The sequence below is a fragment of the Durio zibethinus genome, chromosome 26, assembly GCF_047325235.1.
Source record: "Durio zibethinus cultivar Kanyao isolate XHJ-2024 chromosome 26, ASM4732523v1, whole genome shotgun sequence".
NCBI lineage: Eukaryota > Viridiplantae > Streptophyta > Magnoliopsida > Malvales > Malvaceae > Durio > Durio zibethinus.
This window is the reverse complement of record NC_143187.1, coordinates 16,809,769-16,829,782: the sequence shown is the minus strand read 5'-3', so window position 1 is coordinate 16,829,782 and position 20,014 is coordinate 16,809,769. Positions and strand designations below refer to the sequence as shown.

General features: G+C 33.3%; 1 protein-coding gene across 5 annotated transcripts in view; it reads right to left on the bottom strand.

Moving 5' to 3' along the window:
- SAR1 (SUPPRESSOR OF AUXIN RESISTANCE1) overlaps nucleotides 1–19,173 on the bottom strand; it is a 39,505-nt gene extending 20,332 nt beyond the window's left edge. For 4 of the 5 annotated variants that reach the window (XM_089755077.1, XM_022860608.2, XM_089755076.1 and 1 more), the window contains exons 1-19: nucleotides 18,885–19,173; nucleotides 18,415–18,788; nucleotides 18,254–18,320; nucleotides 17,082–17,242; nucleotides 13,754–13,839; nucleotides 10,110–10,214; nucleotides 9,888–9,985; nucleotides 9,405–9,525; nucleotides 8,886–9,068; nucleotides 8,584–8,776; nucleotides 7,896–8,467; nucleotides 4,556–4,718; nucleotides 4,134–4,411; nucleotides 3,825–4,012; nucleotides 3,021–3,097; nucleotides 2,588–2,928; nucleotides 2,024–2,092; nucleotides 1,599–1,917; nucleotides 1,135–1,260 (exon numbers count right to left, since the gene is read on the bottom strand). In XM_089755077.1, the coding sequence (XP_089611203.1) occupies nucleotides 1,135–1,260; nucleotides 1,599–1,917; nucleotides 2,024–2,092; nucleotides 2,588–2,928; nucleotides 3,021–3,097; nucleotides 3,825–4,012; nucleotides 4,134–4,411; nucleotides 4,556–4,718; nucleotides 7,896–8,467; nucleotides 8,584–8,776; nucleotides 8,886–9,068; nucleotides 9,405–9,525; nucleotides 9,888–9,985; nucleotides 10,110–10,214; nucleotides 13,754–13,839; nucleotides 17,082–17,242; nucleotides 18,254–18,320; nucleotides 18,415–18,788; nucleotides 18,885–19,075 (3,712 nt within the window). In that variant the 5' untranslated portion in view covers nucleotides 19,076–19,173. The remainder of the gene's footprint in view (nucleotides 1–1,134; nucleotides 1,261–1,598; nucleotides 1,918–2,023; nucleotides 2,093–2,587; nucleotides 2,929–3,020; nucleotides 3,098–3,824; nucleotides 4,013–4,133; nucleotides 4,412–4,555; nucleotides 4,719–7,895; nucleotides 8,468–8,583; nucleotides 8,777–8,885; nucleotides 9,069–9,404; nucleotides 9,526–9,887; nucleotides 9,986–10,109; nucleotides 10,215–13,753; nucleotides 13,840–17,081; nucleotides 17,243–18,253; nucleotides 18,321–18,414; nucleotides 18,789–18,884) is intronic. The other variant, XM_022860609.2, reaches the window with a different exon arrangement.
- Between the last annotated feature and the right edge of the window lie 841 nt (nucleotides 19,174–20,014).

Below are 20,014 nucleotides of genomic sequence, written 5' to 3'. Positions count from 1 at the left end.
TACTAGCTAAAAACCAGTAACCCCACATTGTCCAAACTCAAGTAGGGATGTACTTACATTTTATTCAAAATTTTAAACCAACAGTGCCACATATGAGAGTCTAAAAGTAGGATATTGGTTCTCTATTCTGTGTCTTCTCATAATTTCATAAAACATCTAAAAAAAGATATATTGTATGAACAAGGATTTCCTTTTGGAATTTTCCTCTCAAACAAACTCATTTTCGACTTAAATTAATTTTAAGTGACTATCTTAATATGCCCAAGCCCAGAACCTGAAGGTGGAATGTGTATAATCACCAGCATGCAAGATAATTGATATGTCTAAGAGAGAATCCTTTTCTAAGCCCAATTTTGAAGGGAAAAATGAACATAATGGAAGAAGAATTTAGAAACTGGCATATAAATGTGCCATAAAATCAATTCTCTCTCCTTCAACATGTCACACTGCATTAACTCCCTCCCACTTGCCAGATATGAGACTTACCTCTCTTCTCTTTAACTTTCCAGTTACCATTTGATGAAAATTTGACAATCTAAGATTTCCGATTGCTTTTGGCAAACAGGGTGGATTTCCGACAAAGCAACTCATTAACAATGGAGTGTCATTGCTGCCATGGTGCAACAATCGACATTAATCAAAACATCTCCCTCTGTTCTATCCTATCTTCACTTCTCTCCTTATATCTAGCATTTGAATCACCCTGGCACGAAAAAGCCAAGTCCAAGGCCTAAAACAATCTCCCTTCCCCCCTACCCCAACTGTCTCATGTTCACTAACACAGGTAAGGCACCCTAAAACAGCAAATCCATGTGATGTAGCATAAAAATGAAATGCTGCACTATTACTTGTACATATTTGTTTTTTTTATCCACTTTTAAACTTTTCTTGCATATATTTTATTTTACTTGATCCCTCACAACAACACGTTCTCACCTTGTCATAACTAAATTCATTTCTTACTACACCTTTAACTCCGCCTAAACGATGTCATGCTTATTTAAAGGGTTGGTCCAGCCTTAGAAAAATGAGGATGACCATGGTTGACAGCAACTATAAAATGATAATTAAACCTTACAAGCATTAAGAAATAAAGTAATATCAGAAAAAGGAAGGGGTAAAAGAAAAAACTACCAGAATATGTCCACTTGACATTTGCCAGTGAAAGCAGATATTCTGCTGATGTTAGCACAAACTCATATTCAAGTTTCTCAATATCAATGCAAAATTGCAACCTCTGAGCTTGTACGCCATTACCAGCTGCAGCAGAAAGAGGAAGATATTAAACAAGGTCATGCACAATTTGAAACTGATTAGAGAATTTTGAACACATAGACAGAACCAAAACGTCAAATTGGTAGTTATTCCTATAATGATAAGATTAAAAACATGCTATTTAGGGCTTGACAGGCCTGGCCTAGTGCAAGGATTTCCAAAGGGCAATCTGGCCTGGTCCAGCCCGGCCCATGGACAGGCCTAGACAAAAGGAAAAAGAAAAGAGATAAAAAAAGAAAGCAAAAAAAAAACATGCTACTTATGATGATAACAAAAATGAGAATATCACAGAATAATGAAGCTCTTGTTGATGCGATAATTACACTGTTCTTTCACTGTCTTTTTAGCCTTTTTACGTGGATAATGCTCATTCTGAAGAGGATGTCCTTCAGGTAGGGGATCAATCCAAGCATAAGCAGGATGGACAAGATGCAGGGCATTGACAGCAGCAGAGAGTGCATTCAGCCTCTCCTGCAGTGTAATTGACATGTGCTGCTGATCTTTCAGAACTGAATCAGTTCTTAAACGAGCAGAATATAGATATATGTAACTGGCTGCCCTTCGCCAATTATGTCGGTGCATTTCAAACGCATAAAGCAATTTGTATGGATTTGGCTTTGCCAAGATATCTGTACGCTCCGCCTACAAATTACAGTGCAAAAGGAGCCCTAAGATATTAGTGTGAAAAGAAAAAAAAATCAAAAATAGCATCCAATAAAGTTCAAATCTCCTAGCAAGTATTACATACCTTCCATGCAAGTTCTCGCTCAATCTTATCAGCTAAACCAATGAAGGGCAATTGACCATTACAGAGAATCTGAAATGAGAAAAAGGAGAAACAAGTTCCTATTAAGTAACATGTAAAATGATTTGTTATCCACAGGCACGCAACATAAATTGGCCTCTCATGAATAATTAATCAAACACTGCAAAAACAGTATGGTAAATGAAGACAACAATATATGACACAGACAAGCAAAAAAGGTATAATAAAGGAAACAGCATGGGAGAAAGTTGCAATTCCCTAAAAAGAATTTACATCCTTTTAAGGCTGATAATTATCATGAAACCTTTCCTGGTTTTTATTCAATTCATGGCCATTATTTTGGAACAAAAAGAAATATCAAATCATTCTTTTCTTAATTCTTTCAGGATTTGTGTTCTTAGGATGCTGTCAAAGGCATTGAAACTAGCCACCAACCATAATGCTTTATTTGATGATGAAATAAATGAAATGACAAAATATGCATGACACTGAACTCTGAGATACAGAATAATTGGAGCAAACAAAAAGTGAGATATGTAAGAGAACCTTTATTGCTCCATGTTCATAAAGAACGATTATAAACCGCCTTAAGCATATGTACTTGCTCTCTTCATCTGGATTTGAAATTATCGCACAGTACGCATCATTCAGAAGATTAAGATCTAAAGTAAACTTGAAAATATTTGCCCAAAGACGTCCTTTAATGGTAGTGGCAGATTCATTAGATGGATCTCTCTCATAGCCATCACCTCTAAGGTTAAGACCATCAACTTGCTCCAGTGCAGCAAGAGCAAATTGGCAAGCACCTTCGCTAATGTTATATTGCTCAAATAACTGCATTGCCCATTGATAGTAATGAAGCTTCCAGGCAGCAGATACATGACCATCTGGACCAGAAAAATTAAAATCATCTATTTGCTCAAGAAATTAAGTTATCTTGTTTTCCTAAGAAACAACAACATTCTTTGGATAAACTCACTAAAACCAAGATATGGCAACCCTGCTTCATCAGATAAACTCTGCAAGGCCTGGGAAGCTCCTTCCCCTGATGCAGCTCTGCATGGAACAAAGCAGTGAGAATTCAGTTGGGGCATAAATGAAAGAGCAGAATGATAATGAACAAGGACAAGCCAATACAATACCACTATTAAATACTCAAAACCAACCCAAACTATTGAATATTCAATAATTATTTCATTTAACTATCAGTTGGGCTTTGACCCAAATTTATTAGCCTAAAGACCAATAAATATGATAGGATACATATGTATTTTGACCCAACCCAACCAAACTTGAAAAAAAAAAAAAAAAACGTGGCAGATGGCATGCTACTAAGGCATTTGTAGATGAGATTAAATATACTTTAGATAATAGATTTATGTTAGAGATAAAGAAAAGACTTTAATAACATTGCATTACTTTCATAAGAGAAATTTACTTCTAATATAATAGTAAATAAAAAGTTTAACTTATCATCATCCTTTGATAAGGATGTTATTGTTTATATTGAGTTGCTATAGTTATTACAATTTTCAATTCTTAGAATATTAAATTACTTATAAGCTAATATTATAGAATTTCGATTATTTATACTTCAGATTTCATATTTTAGAAATTACCATTTATTTATATATATTTACACATATATTTACATACTTTAAATAAAAGTATAGGAGGGTTAAAAAAGAAACAGCATTAAGAGGAAAGAAATAGGTTCAAAATCAATATGATGAAGTAGCAAGAAAAAAATGGAGGATTAGGATGTAGCTGAACAATTAATTACCTGAAGAAACAGCTAACAGCTTCACAGACTTTCCTCCCTTTCAGGATTCCATGTAACCCACGCTGGGTTTGAGCAACAAGACAGCATCCAAGAAGATGTTGAAGCAAGCACCAATCACCACTAGTATCTTGAAAGCTTCCGAATATCCGTTCTCTTTTTGCATTGGCCTCAACAGTAGTAAGCAGGTACTATGACATTGTAAAAATATGGCCAAAAAAAAAGACAGGGTAAATGAATTTCAGATAAACTCTCAGATACTATATTTTTTTTAATGTGAAAAGTCATCATTGAAAGAAATGAATGGCAAACCTCAACAGCATTATATTGACCGTGCCTAAGAAGGACAATTGCTATTTCAATTGAGCGCTTCAAGAAGGAAGAAGAAACTTCCCCAGTATTTCCCCAAACAATCCAGCCAGTAAACTTCTGCACTGAAGTAATAACATCGTGTGGATTAAGGAGACATCCCAAAGAAAGATGTCTCTCATATCCAGAGGAACTTTGATTATTTAGTATAAGTAAAGAGGCTAATGTGAAATCACATTTCCCAAGTTTCTCCCTCCATGATCTTTTATTGATTTTGTTATCTGAAACATTGAAATAAGGCACCAATCATGTCAATTAGCAAGTAATAACAGTTTCCTCTCTTAGAAAATAACATATTATGCTGTTTTATAGAGATCATTTCAGATTAGCTACAGCAACTCAACCCAAAACCATAAGAAACTTACCAATCTGTAGCAATGAAAGTTGAGAACTAAAATCTTCAATTGCAAGTGATTCTGATGGTGTCGTGCAAAAGAAGAGAATGATAAGCCACTCAGAAATAATTTCTTCAATCATTGGAACCAACTCAACTTGTATTCTAGATATGTCATCATGCGTCATGTTAATCTGGATGGAAAAAGAACTTTTACATATCTAAAAGTTAATAAAACTCATCATTTGTGTGTAAAGAGCCGACAAGATAAATGCATAAATATGTTATGAAGTCAAGAAATTAATATAGTTTGAGTGATTATATTTTGGGCATGTTGCATAAGATGCTTTTCGCTTGTAAAGGGAAAGACAACGTGTCAAAACAAAGAAAACTGAATAAAAAACTAAACTCATTATGCAAATAATATAAGCTGAGATTAATTTACCACAGTGACATTTTGACATAAGAACAATATCTACGTAGAAATATTGCTCTCAAATGTCAGAGTTGCTAGTGCTAAGTTCCTCTTAAAAGTTTGTCCAAGCTAACAACAAAATACAATGTCAACATACAAATACATAAACTGCATCTGATAAGAGGCGAGATGGTTCAACATAATAATAATATCTCCATAGAAATATTATACTCAAATCTCACATTTGCTATTGCTTAGTGTCCTCTCAAAAGTGTGTCTAAAGTCTAAACTAGGAACCATATACAATGTCATTTGTTAATAAATTTTATTCATCACTAACAGTAAAAACCACCAAAATTTCAGAATCAAGAAAAGGCTTGACCTATCACTACTATATATATATTTTTTTTTCTTTTCCTGCATGAATGAACTGGAACTCAAGCAGAAAGTTCTTCTACGGCATATCACAACACATTTGAGTTGAAATAGAAGAAGAGTAGAGAAAAATTATGAGATAGGTATTTCAACTGAGGTGCATCATTGAACAGAAAATGAAAATATTATATGAATCTCAGAATTATACCACCTGCCCTATATTTGGTAAAGATTAAAAACAAACAATAATTTTGAGCCAAAAGAAATTATGAAGTATACAATGAAATAACAGTTTTCCTATTTTCTCTTATCTTTCCACAAATTAGCTATATAACAGTCTAAGAGAGATCTTTGGCTGCTATTGAAATCTCTTTTCCATCAATTCTTCATTTATGATTTATCTTTAACAAAATAAAAAAATTTAAAAAAAAAAAGAAAGAGAAATATAGGATATACCATACCAAAGTACAACAGAATGATATATCAGCATCAATAGTTTTTAATTATCATAAGAGGTTTCATTGCGCCTATGGCATAAACTTAAATTTCTTAATAGCATGATGCATCCTATCTTACATATGAAGTAACTGATGTTCTTTAAGCATAGTTGCTTCATCAGGCTGCAAGTGCAGCCTTAATTAGTCATGCTGCAACCTGATGATTTAAGACAGCAATGAAGAAAACTTGTTTCAAGGCTGATTAAGGTTTGAATTAGTCTTTGTAGGGGTATGAAGTGCATCTAGGCTTAGGGATAGTATTTATCCAGTGAGGATAAGTATAATGTTTACGTGGTACAGATTTGAAAAAAAGAGTCTTTTTCAAACATGTGAAGGGGATAATTCTTAGATCTGATTTATGGTTAGAGGCTAAAAAAGCCAAAAGCCAGAAAAAGAGATCTCATATCAAAAATAATGTTGGTTAAGCAAAACTTGTAGTAAAGTCTACGAACATGATTTTTCTTTTTAAGTTTCGGTTCATCCAGATGGCTGGATGTAACCCAGGAACATTACTTTGTGCATTACAAGATTGATGATACATTTACTACTATACCCAATCCCTGCTCTCCTCCTCTCATCCTCCATCCCCTTTCTCCCTCAAAAGATGTACAGATATGTCACCAAAAAATTGCCAATATCTAGGGAAATAAAAAGCCACAAATGAAGACAGAACAAAATAGACCTTAACAGAAAAAAAAGGGGTATCCTTCAATTACTCCCTCAATTTAAGATATAACTGTAAATTGATCTTCATTTCCCCAACTAGCATTCCCTAGTCCATCCACAATATTCAGAACAAAGGTTCCTATATAAGAAATTAGACAAAGGCAAAATCCACAGAAAAGCACTCTCCCCAATGATGCAAAAACACTAAAACTTCTGGTAAAAATGATAAATACACAAAAAAAGTAAAAAAAAAAAAAAAAGTTACTTATGCATAACAAAGTATTTAAAACATATAATTTCAATTTACAGAATGCATGAAGTGGTTCGATCCTATTGCCATATTATAAAGGAAAAGCTTTAACAAAAATAAAAGTCATCATCAACCTCTACTTCTATCTCTAACAAGTTACACATGGATAATATTGCCACATTTATTATTGTAAAATAAAGATGTATCTTTCTTTTCAATTGGAAGCACAAATTGTAGAAAAGAAACGAAATTTAAAAAAGAACAAAAAAAAGAGCCAACCAACAAAGAGACACCTTTGCTTGTTAAGAAGCTCACCTAGAACAAAGAAAAAGTCAACACCTCGGTACAGCCATCTTACCTAAACATGATGCACATGCACTAAGCTGCACCTTGTGTAGTGGTCATCTGTTTATCATAACTATACTGCCATATCAAGATTTAGAGTTCGTTTCCTATAAATTATCAGTGAAGTTTTGAAACTCCACTATTGGTGTTAGAATGTTGCCACATGTCCAATAACATTGTACATAGATTTATTCACTTTTTAAAATAAACCATAAAGGGTATTTGAACTTATCTAACCCACTAGTGGAAATTTAAACTCCACTGGGGTGGATGACATAATTTTCCAAAGGTTTATATGACAAGCAACTACCACTACTTTGGTGGTGTACCTAAAGAAAAGAAAGTGATTCCCAAATGATTCCTTTTCAGAACACATCATCCAAAAAGTTCCATCTCATTCTTTTTCTTTTTCTTTTTTTTTTAGTTTTAGCAAAAGCATTCTTTATTAAAAGAAGAGTCTAATAATCTGCAATCTTTTAGGAGGATCATTATTTCTTAAAATGGCAATCTCATAAACCTTTAAAAGAAGTTCATTGAGATCTAACAATGTGACAAACACAAAAATAGCCTCCTAGACCTCATCTTAGATCATAAAACAGAAACCATATAAATTTTAAAATGATCACATATAACCAATGCACAACTCAGAATTCCCTTAACACCAGATTTTCCACTTCAGAAAATACATAATGAGGTAAATTCTCTTTGACTATAGAAACTATGACCAAGTCAGACACAAAAACATAACTAAAAGCATAAACATGTATCCAATCTATTTCATAACAAATTGAGAGAGAATCAAATACAAGAAGGAATAACGGACCTGCCCACCAATGTTCATCAGATAGCTTACAAAAAGAAGGATGTCCAATGCAGACTCAAACATCACCTTTGCAATCTGGCAGGAAGCCTGAACCAAAATGGAATTATTGAGACAAAATAATGTTTCAGCACCTGGATTCTGTGTCAATTTTTGAGGGACAAGAAATTGCAGATAGCTCTCTACAACGTCCAAGACTTTTCTCCAAGAGGCAGCTTTTTTGCAAAGATCATGAAGAGATAGCAGCATGTCAACAGAGAATTTTCTTAGATTTTTATGATCTATCTGTTCCCTTTTCCAAGCAACATCAGCTCCAAGACCAGACACATGGCCTACTCTTGTTGATGAACCATATCCAGTTTCTAAAATCTTCACCAAGCGAGGAATAATCTCATCAGATGAGATAATCTGTCTGCCAACAAATGATTCATAAAAAATAAAAGAAGCTGTTTTGCCCAACTGTTGGCTGATATTTATGACACATCTAAGCACTTCAAAAAGAATCTCACGATCAGAATTTTCATCAAATAAATCCAATCCAAAGCTACCAAGATCACCAAGATCTTCTGACAAACCTAGCAGATACAAAAGCAAGAAAGTATATATTTAAACAGTACATATAAGTACATAGGGTGTATAAACCAAGTATAATTTAATTACAGTTCATGGACAGCAAGAATCTCTATCATACCATCAATAAGCAGCTCAGTATTTTCCAAACTACGAAACAAAGACACTGAATGTTTTCTGATTAGACCAACAGCACCTGAGGTGGACTGTACAATCAAAGCATATGGAGCATTCTTTTTACACCAATATTCAAAATAGCGAAAGCAAAAATTTTTCCATCCTTGAAATATTGATAAAGGACTTTCAGCCATACTCTGACAAAAAAAAGTCAGAAGTTAGAACTGGACAAGCTCTCCAGGGAACATAATATTCACTAGAGGAAATAAAACTGAAATGATAAACCAAAAAAAAAAAAAAAAGAACCTCATGTTCAACAAGTGAAAGAATTTCCTTTCTGAGTCCATCAACAGTTAATGACTGAAACTCATTATCAGTCCAATGCTTGCTATAATCTAGAAAAGTTGCACGTAGAACCATATTATGGTAAACCCCAGGATGAAGAAGCCCGCGTAAGAAAATAGAAGATACAAATGGCACAATATGATCCTGCAAAATTTTGAAAAAAAAAAAAAAAAACTGTTATAAGCAGCATATATGTGACAAACATTTATTCCAGCACAAAAAGAAAAGAAATAAAAATGAATAGCAAACCAAGCACAAGAAAGAACTAAAAGTAGAAGTAGAATAAATGTGTGGTTGAATTACTTCTGTTTTAAATGTTTCTGAATATAAAAAAGGGGATAAAGTAAGAAGCTATTTAATAGATTCTGATGCTGTGGACAACTATGAAAAAAAAATACTATGCTCTTGGCAGTCAATAGAACATAATACAAAAAACAACTCCACCATAAAAGTCCAAGAAAGTAACATAGATGCGAGAACCTTTCCAGATGAAAAAATTGAATGGGTTATTGATATAAGATCATCTGAAGTATGTTCCGCACTTTGAAACAACTGGTCTGCAACAAATTCTTCCTGTAAGGTGTAACAGTGTGCTTCTTCCCTAGCAGTAATGTTATGGGAAAAAAAAATAAGTACCATGAAAAAGCAAGGAATCACCAAATTGCTAAGCAAAAACACTTCAGCATCAATATGTGGTTGTGTGTGCTTTAGCCCTATCTATGACTCTTAACTGTTTTTTATGCTAAATGTATACACCCAGACACAGACCACCAACTATGAAAGATTTGTGATGTTAAATCAAGAATGTAAAACATAAGACATATCTTCAGAAACAAAATGCTTCACAAATTATAGCCATACTATGCCTAACCACGAATGTTGCACAATCATGCAGCAGAATAACTTATGGTAAAACCATGCATTAGTAAATAGCTTCCGCTGGTTAGGCATGTCAAATCTCACGTGGTACTACTTCTGTAGAAAAAGTGGTGATACGCCAATCCATTATCCTTTAATATCCAGATCTTGTCTGAAGTAAGTTTGACATCAATGCATCCCCCCTGACGAAATTGAAACAGTGAGATATCCAGGAAAGTAATTAAAATGTCAATTTAAAATGAATATTAACCAAAAAAAAAAAGAGCGAGGGATAAGGAGCGGTGAATGGGAAAACCAGATTGTTACCTCATCGACAGGAAAATTTTTGACTGAAGAGTCTACTGATAAGATCATCCTTTCCCCCGTAGAATAGCAGAGACTATAAACATAAATCACTTCCATACCAACTCCCTTAAAAGTTAAACCAAGAAATCAATCAACATTGAAGCAAAGAGTGAGAGCATAATTAGCTAGAAATCAAACACATCTTTCAATTAAACTCAAAATCATTTAAAAATTGCAATACAGACATTAGTTCATGTTATTGGCATCTTTCATTTTTCTTTAGTTACGTTTGTAGAGCTTGACAATCCTCAAATCATAAACATAAAACAACCCATGAAAGAAGAATAATTCATTCCATTTCGTGATGTAAGAGATAAAATAACTTAGAAATAGTGAGAATGCATAGAATATGATGGATTGAGGAAAGTCAATGACAAAAATTGATGGATGTAAGTTGCTAGAAATTCTATTAACAAGCATAACTTAAGTTTAATAACATTATATATATATATATATATATATATATATATATAACTGGAGGATTTAATGAGTAGAAGTTGGCCTGAAATTTGTTTTGAATTATGCTTTTAGTGGTATAAAGACTTGTTTGTGGCCACAATTAGGAAAAGTACAACAAGTTACTGGTACTCTTTCCGTTATGCGAACAGTGTAGGACTATATAAAATTAGAAACTTAAACGAAGAATAAGCCAAATGAGCATGCAACAGTTCAAATTCATTGGAGAACTCAGCAAATAAATATTCTCAATAAAAATCAACTGCAGTAAATTAAAAAAAAAAAAAAAGATCAAAGCTTTTTCCGAAACTGGTGGAATAGAATTCTTAAAATCATTTACAGCACGTTTGGTTGGGGGGAATGGTATAACCATTCCCCCCCTTTTTCCCTGATGAATAGTTATTCACAGGTTTGGTTCATTTAATGGGCTTTCCTAGGTAATATCTTTTCAGACTCTATTTCCCAAAATCAATGAATAGCAATTCAGAACCCCCACTAAAGAAAGGCCATTCCTTGTTTCGTGGAATAGAGATGTTAATCAGTTTACAATTTGACCCTTTTCTTAAATTTGAAATTTCATGAGATGATAGAGAAAACTCAATGGATAGCACTTCATTTTCAATGACAGAAAATTCACTGATAGTAGACCAAATTATTGGAGTCCAGATCTGGCCTAGTTAGTCACTGTTAACACCGAAGTCGACCGAAATTGGCTGAAAATCTTCACCAACCACGAGAAAGAGAGGCTACCACCGCCTATGATTCCATCCTTCTTGATTAGTATGACTGTGACAATGCCAACACACTGTCATTTTCAGATGAGCTTTTACTTTGTAGCATTTTGTTTAAATTGCAGAAGATGTGTTTTAGCTTTTCTACATTTTTCTGTTCTTCCACATGCATCCTGGAAGCAGATTTGCATAAAAGCTGTCCTCCCATTTTAGAAATTCTCTAGGCTCTCTAAGATATGGAGCTCCAGCTCAATCTTTATAAAGCTTTTTTTCCCTTTGGTATTCAATTTCTTCCAAGAAATATTTCCCTCATCATATTCATCTACAAGTTTTACAGTAGAGCTTCAACCGCAAAAGAAAACCTATGTAAATAATAATTATTAATTAACAATTAACAATAAAAAATTAATTAATTACTAATTAGTTTTTATTAATTAATCATAATTAATATTATTTTTTATAATAAATTATTAATAAAAGGGTAAAATAGTCTTTTAAGTTTATTCCAACTATCTATTTTGAACTAACCAAACATATTAATACTAATTCCTACTATATTCCATTCCAATGAACCAAACATCACAATAGCTATTCATTCCCTTTTCTATTCCCACAAATATTTTTTCTATTCCCTCTCTATTTCATTCCGTAAACCAAACGTGCCATTAGGAAAAACACCCAACTCAAAGAAGCCAATGTCCATAATAGGTACCTAGTCCTTTAATCATATTCTAAAAAAGAACCAACAGACCACAGTCCCCAAAATGCTCGTTTCTTCATCATTGGATCTTACAATTCACCTTGTGATTCATTCCTTTGGTCAAGTATCAACGTTGATCAATCTATCACTCCAGCACTGACCACTCTATCATTATCTGAACTTTATTAGCTGATCGCAATCGAAATTATTATCTACTTATAGTATGTTTGTCCTGCTCAATAGTTCCCAGGCTTTTTTGGACATTTTGTAGGATGAGAAGGATGAGTTATAATGACCCATAGCAACCATCTTTCTTATCCAAAAATATTTTCATGTTCTGTTTTGTGAGTTTTGATTCTCAGTGGTCTTCAGAGAAGCGGGAAAGATCATTCTATTTATTATCGCCACAGTACTCAGGTAAATTATTGTTGATTGTTTATGTAGATGACACTGTCATAACAGGTGATGAGTGTTGGAAGTTGGAGATGTTGTTGCAAAGTAAATTCCAGAAAAAGGATTTGGGACGACTCAAACATCTTGTACATCAAGGCAGCTCGATCTCATGCGGGATGGCTTTTTCTCAAAGAAATTATGTTCTTAATTTTGCTTGTCTGAAACAAGAATGCTAGAATCCAAACCAATAGATAATCCAATAGACATGTAATTGATCATGGTGAGTTACTTTTTGATCCAGGGAAATATTGCATATTAGTTGGGAAGTTAAACTATTTGATAGTTGATCGAATCTCTTTTGCATTGAGTGTAGTTAGTCAGTTTCCTGACGCTCCACAAACCAGCCATTCAGATGCACAAATACACATTCTGAGGCATCTCAAGAGTGCTTTAGGACATCATCAAATCTATAAGAATCTATAAGAATCACAGCTAAACTAAGACTTAGGATTATCATGATGCAAATTAAGCCGCATGTCGAATGATAGGAAGTTTATGAAGGGCTATTTTATGTTAGATGTTTGAAATTTGGTATAAGGCCACTCTAGATAAGGTAATGGATCAAATTTACCACCCATCTTTGAACAAGTGCAATTTTACCCTTTTATTTTTTAATTTGATTGAAAATTGGTCAAAATTTGACTATAAAATATTCTGTAGAATAATTCTTTATTTCCTTGCATAATAGTATTTTATCGTTAACTCCGACCGCTTTGGGAACAAATTAAAAAGTGCAGTGATAAAACTAAATCCTTCAAAGATAAGTGGTCAATTTGATCCTATCACCTTAAATTTAGCAGCATATTTGAACCTTATCCCATGGAAATTTAGTATCTCGGAAGTGTATGAAGCATACTACTGTTGCGAGACCAAGTGCTGACAATCAAAGGGTAAAGCCATGCCTCATACAGTCATACTACTTGTCATTGGTTTGGGTTAACTTCTTGATAGAAGAGTTTTGGTTAGCAGCCTATGAATCTCATAAGTGACAACCAAGCAGCTATACACATTGCTTCTCATCCAGTGTTTCATAAACAAACCAAGCAATGTTGAACTTGTTTGTGGCACAATTAAAGAAAGACTTTCAAAAAATGTTGAAGTTGTTTACTAAGTTTTTTGGAGGTTCAAGAGTGTCTAATATCTGTAACAAGCTAGGAGCTTATGATTGTCTACTTTCACAGTAAAGTGGGAGAGAGAGAAATGCAATAACATATTTGCTTAGAAAGAAATCTGAACAACTAATTAGTTAATTCAGAAATACATACCAAAGTACTCTTATACAAGATAGCCAAAGGAACAATGTTTGAATCATTGTTAGATTCACCCAACCATAACCTTGTAGATGTAGCTCCTGAAATTACAAGATAGAAAATAAAAAATAAAAAAATGTACTTTAAACCAAGAAAAAGCTCAAAAATCTTAAAGGCCACAATGTTATTTTGGGCCGGCAAGCACAGCGTTCCAAAGTGGATGTTGGAGAGATTGTGTTTTAGAACAACCTTGATTATTCCATCAGATTTTGACAATTTTTAAGTAACAATTAATTACAAAAGCTCCAAATAAATGCAAAAGAAAAAACAAACAAACAACAGGCACAAAAACAGAACTCAAATCTACATAGAAACTACATCATTAGAATATGGAGTGAAAATACATGAGTAAAACAAATGAGACATTTCTTTAACTGTTAAGGTTTTGAAATTACAAAATGATGACCTTTGAGGACAAAAATGTAATACAGCTACAACAGATAAAAGTGGAAGACCATCAATAATCTAAGTAAATCTGAAGCATTACCAAACTCAAAGGTTATTAGCTGCTACAAAAATCAACTGAAATTATATAAAAAGAAAATTCTTAAATAGTGCTCTTTACATCTATTTCTTCACATGCAAACATGCATACAACTTCATGCTGATATCTTGCCTCTCCTATAACTTCAAAATTTTAGCAAACAACCATAAATGCTCATTTTTACACCATAAGGCATAAGATAAAACTCTAAAGCTAGTCTCCCTTTCTGCCAATAATCATGTCCACCATCCAATTTCAATCATTAGACAATTAACTAGAGTTATAAAAGGTGTTAACCACACTCTAGGCGATGGAAGCCTTACACAGCCCAACCCAAGGCACAAGGAGCAAGAAAAAAGTACTCACCCAAGTGAAGCGCTAAGTTTTGAAAAGATAATTAAAATATACATGACAAAGAAAATTATATGCATTAAAGTCTAAATAAAAATCTTGAGATATATGATTTTGTTAATAAAAAGTAAAGACTTTACTCCATTACATTGCCTAATGTTGTCCCATGGATCAAGAACTACCACAACTAATGTCATCAAACAAAATTCCAAGTTTCCTTTACTTCCATCTTCATTGTGCATCAACTATTTTAATTTATTAGTCCTGTAAGTAGCGCTAAGACTGTCCTTATTTAACTATCAAAAGATAGATAAGAAAAAAAATTAAAAACTAGAGAAACCAAAGGACACTTAAATCAGGTGCATTTTTTTTGTGCCATTCACCTTGAAAAACGTGTACTTAGGCACACAAGGCATGCGCCTGATTACAGCACATTGAATGAGTGCACGGCTCCTAGCTAGATTTTGTGCTGCATCTCGCTGCATCTCTTGACAACACTTCAACTAATGCAGTTGCAAAGTAACTACAGATTTTAATCACACATCTATTTAGTTATTCATGACCCAAAATGGTTCAAATACCTGTGGAATCTTAATTCACCTCCAAACACAAGGAACTCAACCCTTCTCTTGTTTTACCAATAATGCCACATCAATTATGATTAAAATATAACAGTATAGAACCTTTTTCTCACTGCCCAACAGTTGAATAATACTATAGCCATCAATAGCATACTTAGAGAATCATCCTTCTCAAAAATTTAAAGCCTTAAGTCACATGTTCTTTAATAAAGTAAGGTCTTTAGGCCCATCGGTAAGTGCCCTTGCTCGTTAATAGCTCATTCGTACAATAATTTATAAGTTAAGTAGAATCTTGGTATTCACGACTACTTTGGTCATTTTTTATTTTGCCAGTTTTTGCCTCAATTTCAGTCCACTGGGTCTTATTGTGGTTATAATTAAGTGAAAAAGTTTCATATAGCGTTATTACTAAAACAATAATGCTAATTGACTTCTAGGCTCTAACCTAACTCCTATCACAACCATAAACCTTAAAATCCCTATGTTTTTCACCTACCCCACCTTTAACCCTGAATTGGCTGATTTTCTGGAATCTAACCAGCACTACATACTCAATTGAACTAAATATAATCCAACTAAAGCTTAACCTCACATATATAAGTTTATCGTGACAAATCTTGTTGCATTTTATCAAAATTTAGAAAAATCTTCAGTAAGTACTGATCCACAATGTCATTTCATATATCCTCACAAAGCGTTGAATATGTTCCATATTCTATGATGGACAAACCATCTTAAATGAATATCTCAATTTGTTGCCAATTTGCCAATCCAAACACACACAATAAGAAAAGCAACATTTAGATTGATTAATAAGGTAAATAAAATATTAAAGGGCCAATCCTTAGAATAAATAGAAACCTAATTATACACTCCTTAACCCCTCAAAATAAGAAATAATTAAAACTCAGAAAATTAGTAATTTACAACAACAATAAATTAAGCCTTATGTCTCATAACTCTAGGGTCGACTATATGAAAGGCCAAAAAAGGAATCATGTTAGGTCGTAGTGTTAAATCTTCTTGCGCCACCATTTCTATCAACAGTAACCTTTTAATCTAATTCCTTAACCCTCATATCATTTTTTATTACTTGCATTCATGTCTTTCATAGTCTACCTCCAAAAAATTAGTAATTTGTTTGAAAAAAAATAATGTCAGAAAATTTTGTAAGGTGTTTGTAAAGATTCTCCTCCCCCTAGTTAATTTGGAATCTAGAGTGACTCCCTCAAGGCCATGGCAAGGTTACACATACAAATTAAATATCTTTGGTCATGCAAAGCCTTATTTCTGGGCTTGTCCGGTTTCCAGTTATTGTCAGACAGCGAATCTCACTACCTTTTTCTATAGAATGATCCATTTCCATTACACACCTCTGCCTTACAACCATACATTCAGGAGGGTATAAGTTGGCAATGCCAACAGCAAATTCAATCAATAAGATTATGAGGCAAGCAATAAAAGTTTTTGCACATACTCTCTTTATCAGTGAACTTAAAAAGCAATGAAACATTGAACTTTTTCCTCAAAGGCCATTTCATATGATACTGAATAAATCTGATTTTTGAGTGTTCAATAATCAGAAAACTATCCCTCTAAGGAGGAAACTACCCTAGTTATCTGCAATCCCTAGGCAAAACCTACAATGAGTTAAGAGATCAAGAGAAAAGCTAGAGTTGCTCCCTCTCTCTCAAAAGGCTTCCAGTCAGCATTATGTTTTCTTTCAAAGGTTAAAGGAAAGCCTCTCCCCTCAGCGAGGGGAACCTTTTGTTTGAGAAGTTGTAAAACAGGAACACTTGGAGAAGGGACATAATGGAAGTTAAGACGCAGTTAGAGAAGAAAGGAGGAGTCAAGTGGTAGAAATCACCTTCAACTGATGTTGGAACAGCCATTGCATGACTTAAAATTCTGCTGCGAGATGAAAGATCCCATGCTCGTAGAATTCCATCACAATGAAGTACAAATACTATTTTTTTCCCAAGCAACTCTGTTATTATTAAATCCTGGACAGGACCAAGAACCCTCCCCCTGCATAATACAACAACAAAACTCACATATATTGGAAGAGAAAACAATGATAGCAATAAAGAGTCAATCAAATCAAGCATAATAGTTAAAACATAAGTTTAACCTCTTCCATTAATGTTGGATTATGGGTTAGGTCAAATGGACCCAAAACCTATTAACATATCCACGTGGGCATATATCTAACACCTAATTAGAGTTTAGTAAGGATCCTATTCCTAACAGGACTATGATATGTGCTATATAGATGGCAGATATACTGATGAAAATTAACTTGAGTGAGAACATCAATTACAAGTAAAAGTTCTCTCTCCAGCTCAATCCTTGGGTATGTACCAAAAACACTAGGACTTGGATGTGGAAGTTAGCAGACAACTCTAGTAGCTGCCCACATAGATGAGAAGGAACAAGCAGTATGAAAGTAGATCCAGAAGCAGATCTTTGGAGGTTTTGTGAAGCAAGTATCAATGAATTAATCTTGGAAATTCAGATAGGCATTGTATTAAGTAAACCCCTAAACGTATTTGTTTTATCAAAACATAATTTTTAAGCTTTTCCATTAAAATGTGAACAAGACACTGCATAAGCCAAAAATTAATGCTATTTTGGTTGTTAGAAGAAGAGAGGAGAAAAGAAAATGAGTAAGAAAACAAGATGGAAACAGTATTTTAAAATGCAAAACTGGAATGAACTTTTTTAACTAATCTCATAGTTTATCCTCTCAATTTTCCTTCACATCCAAACAAGATTGGAAATTATTTTTCCCATATATTATACTTTCAAGTTTGTTAAGGTTTACTACCAATTTCATTGTTTTACACATTTTTCCAAGGATTCAAAGACAGCCTAAAAACACATTTTGACGATTCATACTGAATTTTCACCAAATATAGATTGATAAAACAAACAACTTTTATAAAGTAATGTATGTTCCCCAGGTAGGTACAATGTTTGTTGCAGAATGTACATATATATTTGTATGTATATATGTATACTCAAATGAGGAGAAGATACCTTGACATGAAACCCCACAAGCGACCTAGGCTAACCCCTGAATCATCACGCAAGTCATATATAAACCCTAAATTGGGAAAGTCAAGAGTCAGAAAGTTTCACATTAAAAAAACCCCTAACGTAATAAAATCAGAGTGAAAGTTGTAAAAAGAATAGAATACCGGGAGCAGTTTGGTGAAGCAAGCCAAGTTGGAAGCAAGTAACAGATCCATCATTCCTCCCAAGCAAAACACATCCAGGGTTTGCTGCTATACAAGTAATTGGCTCATTACTACTAGAATAAGCACGCACATCAAGCTCTATAAGCTCGTCCCTGGAGAATATGGTAGTCAAGTCCTTGGAAAGTTTAACGAAGTAAGCAATTCCGGAGACTGTAACGGTATAAAGCAAGTAGTGCGAGTTGGTTGGAGAGGCGCTGATAAAAGCGTAAGGCGAGAGTGGATGAGAGAAACTAAGGCGGAGCCCCGTGTTGTGAGGGAATTCCTGAGAAAGCTTGAAGATTTCTAGAGCATTTGGTTGAGTATTATGGATTCGCCTGTTGGATTTTGATAATAATAATAATAAGATTAAAAAAAATAGAAATAATAAAGCTGATGTTGATGAATTTATATAGAGGAGAAAAAAGGCATACCAAATGAGATAGAAAGGACTGTCTCCGTCGAAGTAAGTAGCAGAGGCAGAATCCACCGTAGGAGGCGCGAAAGTAGTGGCGACGCTGTTGCTGCCGTTGTCAATGTGATTGAGGGATGAAGGAACGGTGAGGTTAATCCATTTTATGGAGTCGCTACCGATGATAGGGACCTCCATCCCCGCCACCCTCATTTTTTTTTTTTCAATTTCTTCAATTATAGTCAAAACCTGTAAAGCCAAGGTCCCTGCCTCTGCTTCAAGGGTTTTAAGTTTCAACTTCCAAACAACGCTCCTAACTCCTACTTTTTTGTTGTTTTGAAGCAAACCGGGTCACCAGCAAGCCCACCCCAGATTACTACACCCGTGGCCATCAACCCCTTGTAAAACATGGGTACCTTTCAACCGAATCCAAAAAATCATTCAAACCGGTCAAATTTGACCCAATTCAATCGAATAAATGCTTAATTTATGACTAAATATTTATGTTGTAATAAAGAAAATTCAATCATGCCAATCATATTGCATTTAAGTTCATTATAAAAATATTGTTAGGACTAAAATTTTTTAAAATTAGCTTATATTAATTATATTTAAATGGTTTTGCATTATTAAAATTTAATTTAAATTTTATTTATAAATTTTTTAATTAAATTATATCTTAAATATAAAAACAAAAATATACAGACACGAAGAGAATAATAGGTTTTTAAGTTTTAATATAATTAAATTTTAAAATTTTTTTTCAAAAAAAATTCACTATCCCTTACAAATCTTCTTAATCACATTGACGAATTTGTAATTGTAATGCTAAAAAGAACATATTACTAAACAACTAGTTAAAAAACTTAGATAAAATATTTTTTATTTCTAATTTAAAAGGTATGGGACTAAACTTTATTAAATTCAATCAAAAGTTTTAAACTAAAAAAATAAATAGTACAAAAAGCATTTTATCATTATTTGTAAATAAAATAATAAAATGAAAATTATTGAATTTGATTATCCAATTAAAAAATAAAAAATAAATGTAAAATAATATAATTTTCCTTATAATTTTATAAATTATTAGATGATAAATTTAAAATATATAAAAATTTTAATTAAAACTTTGTTACCACGCGTTAAAACGTT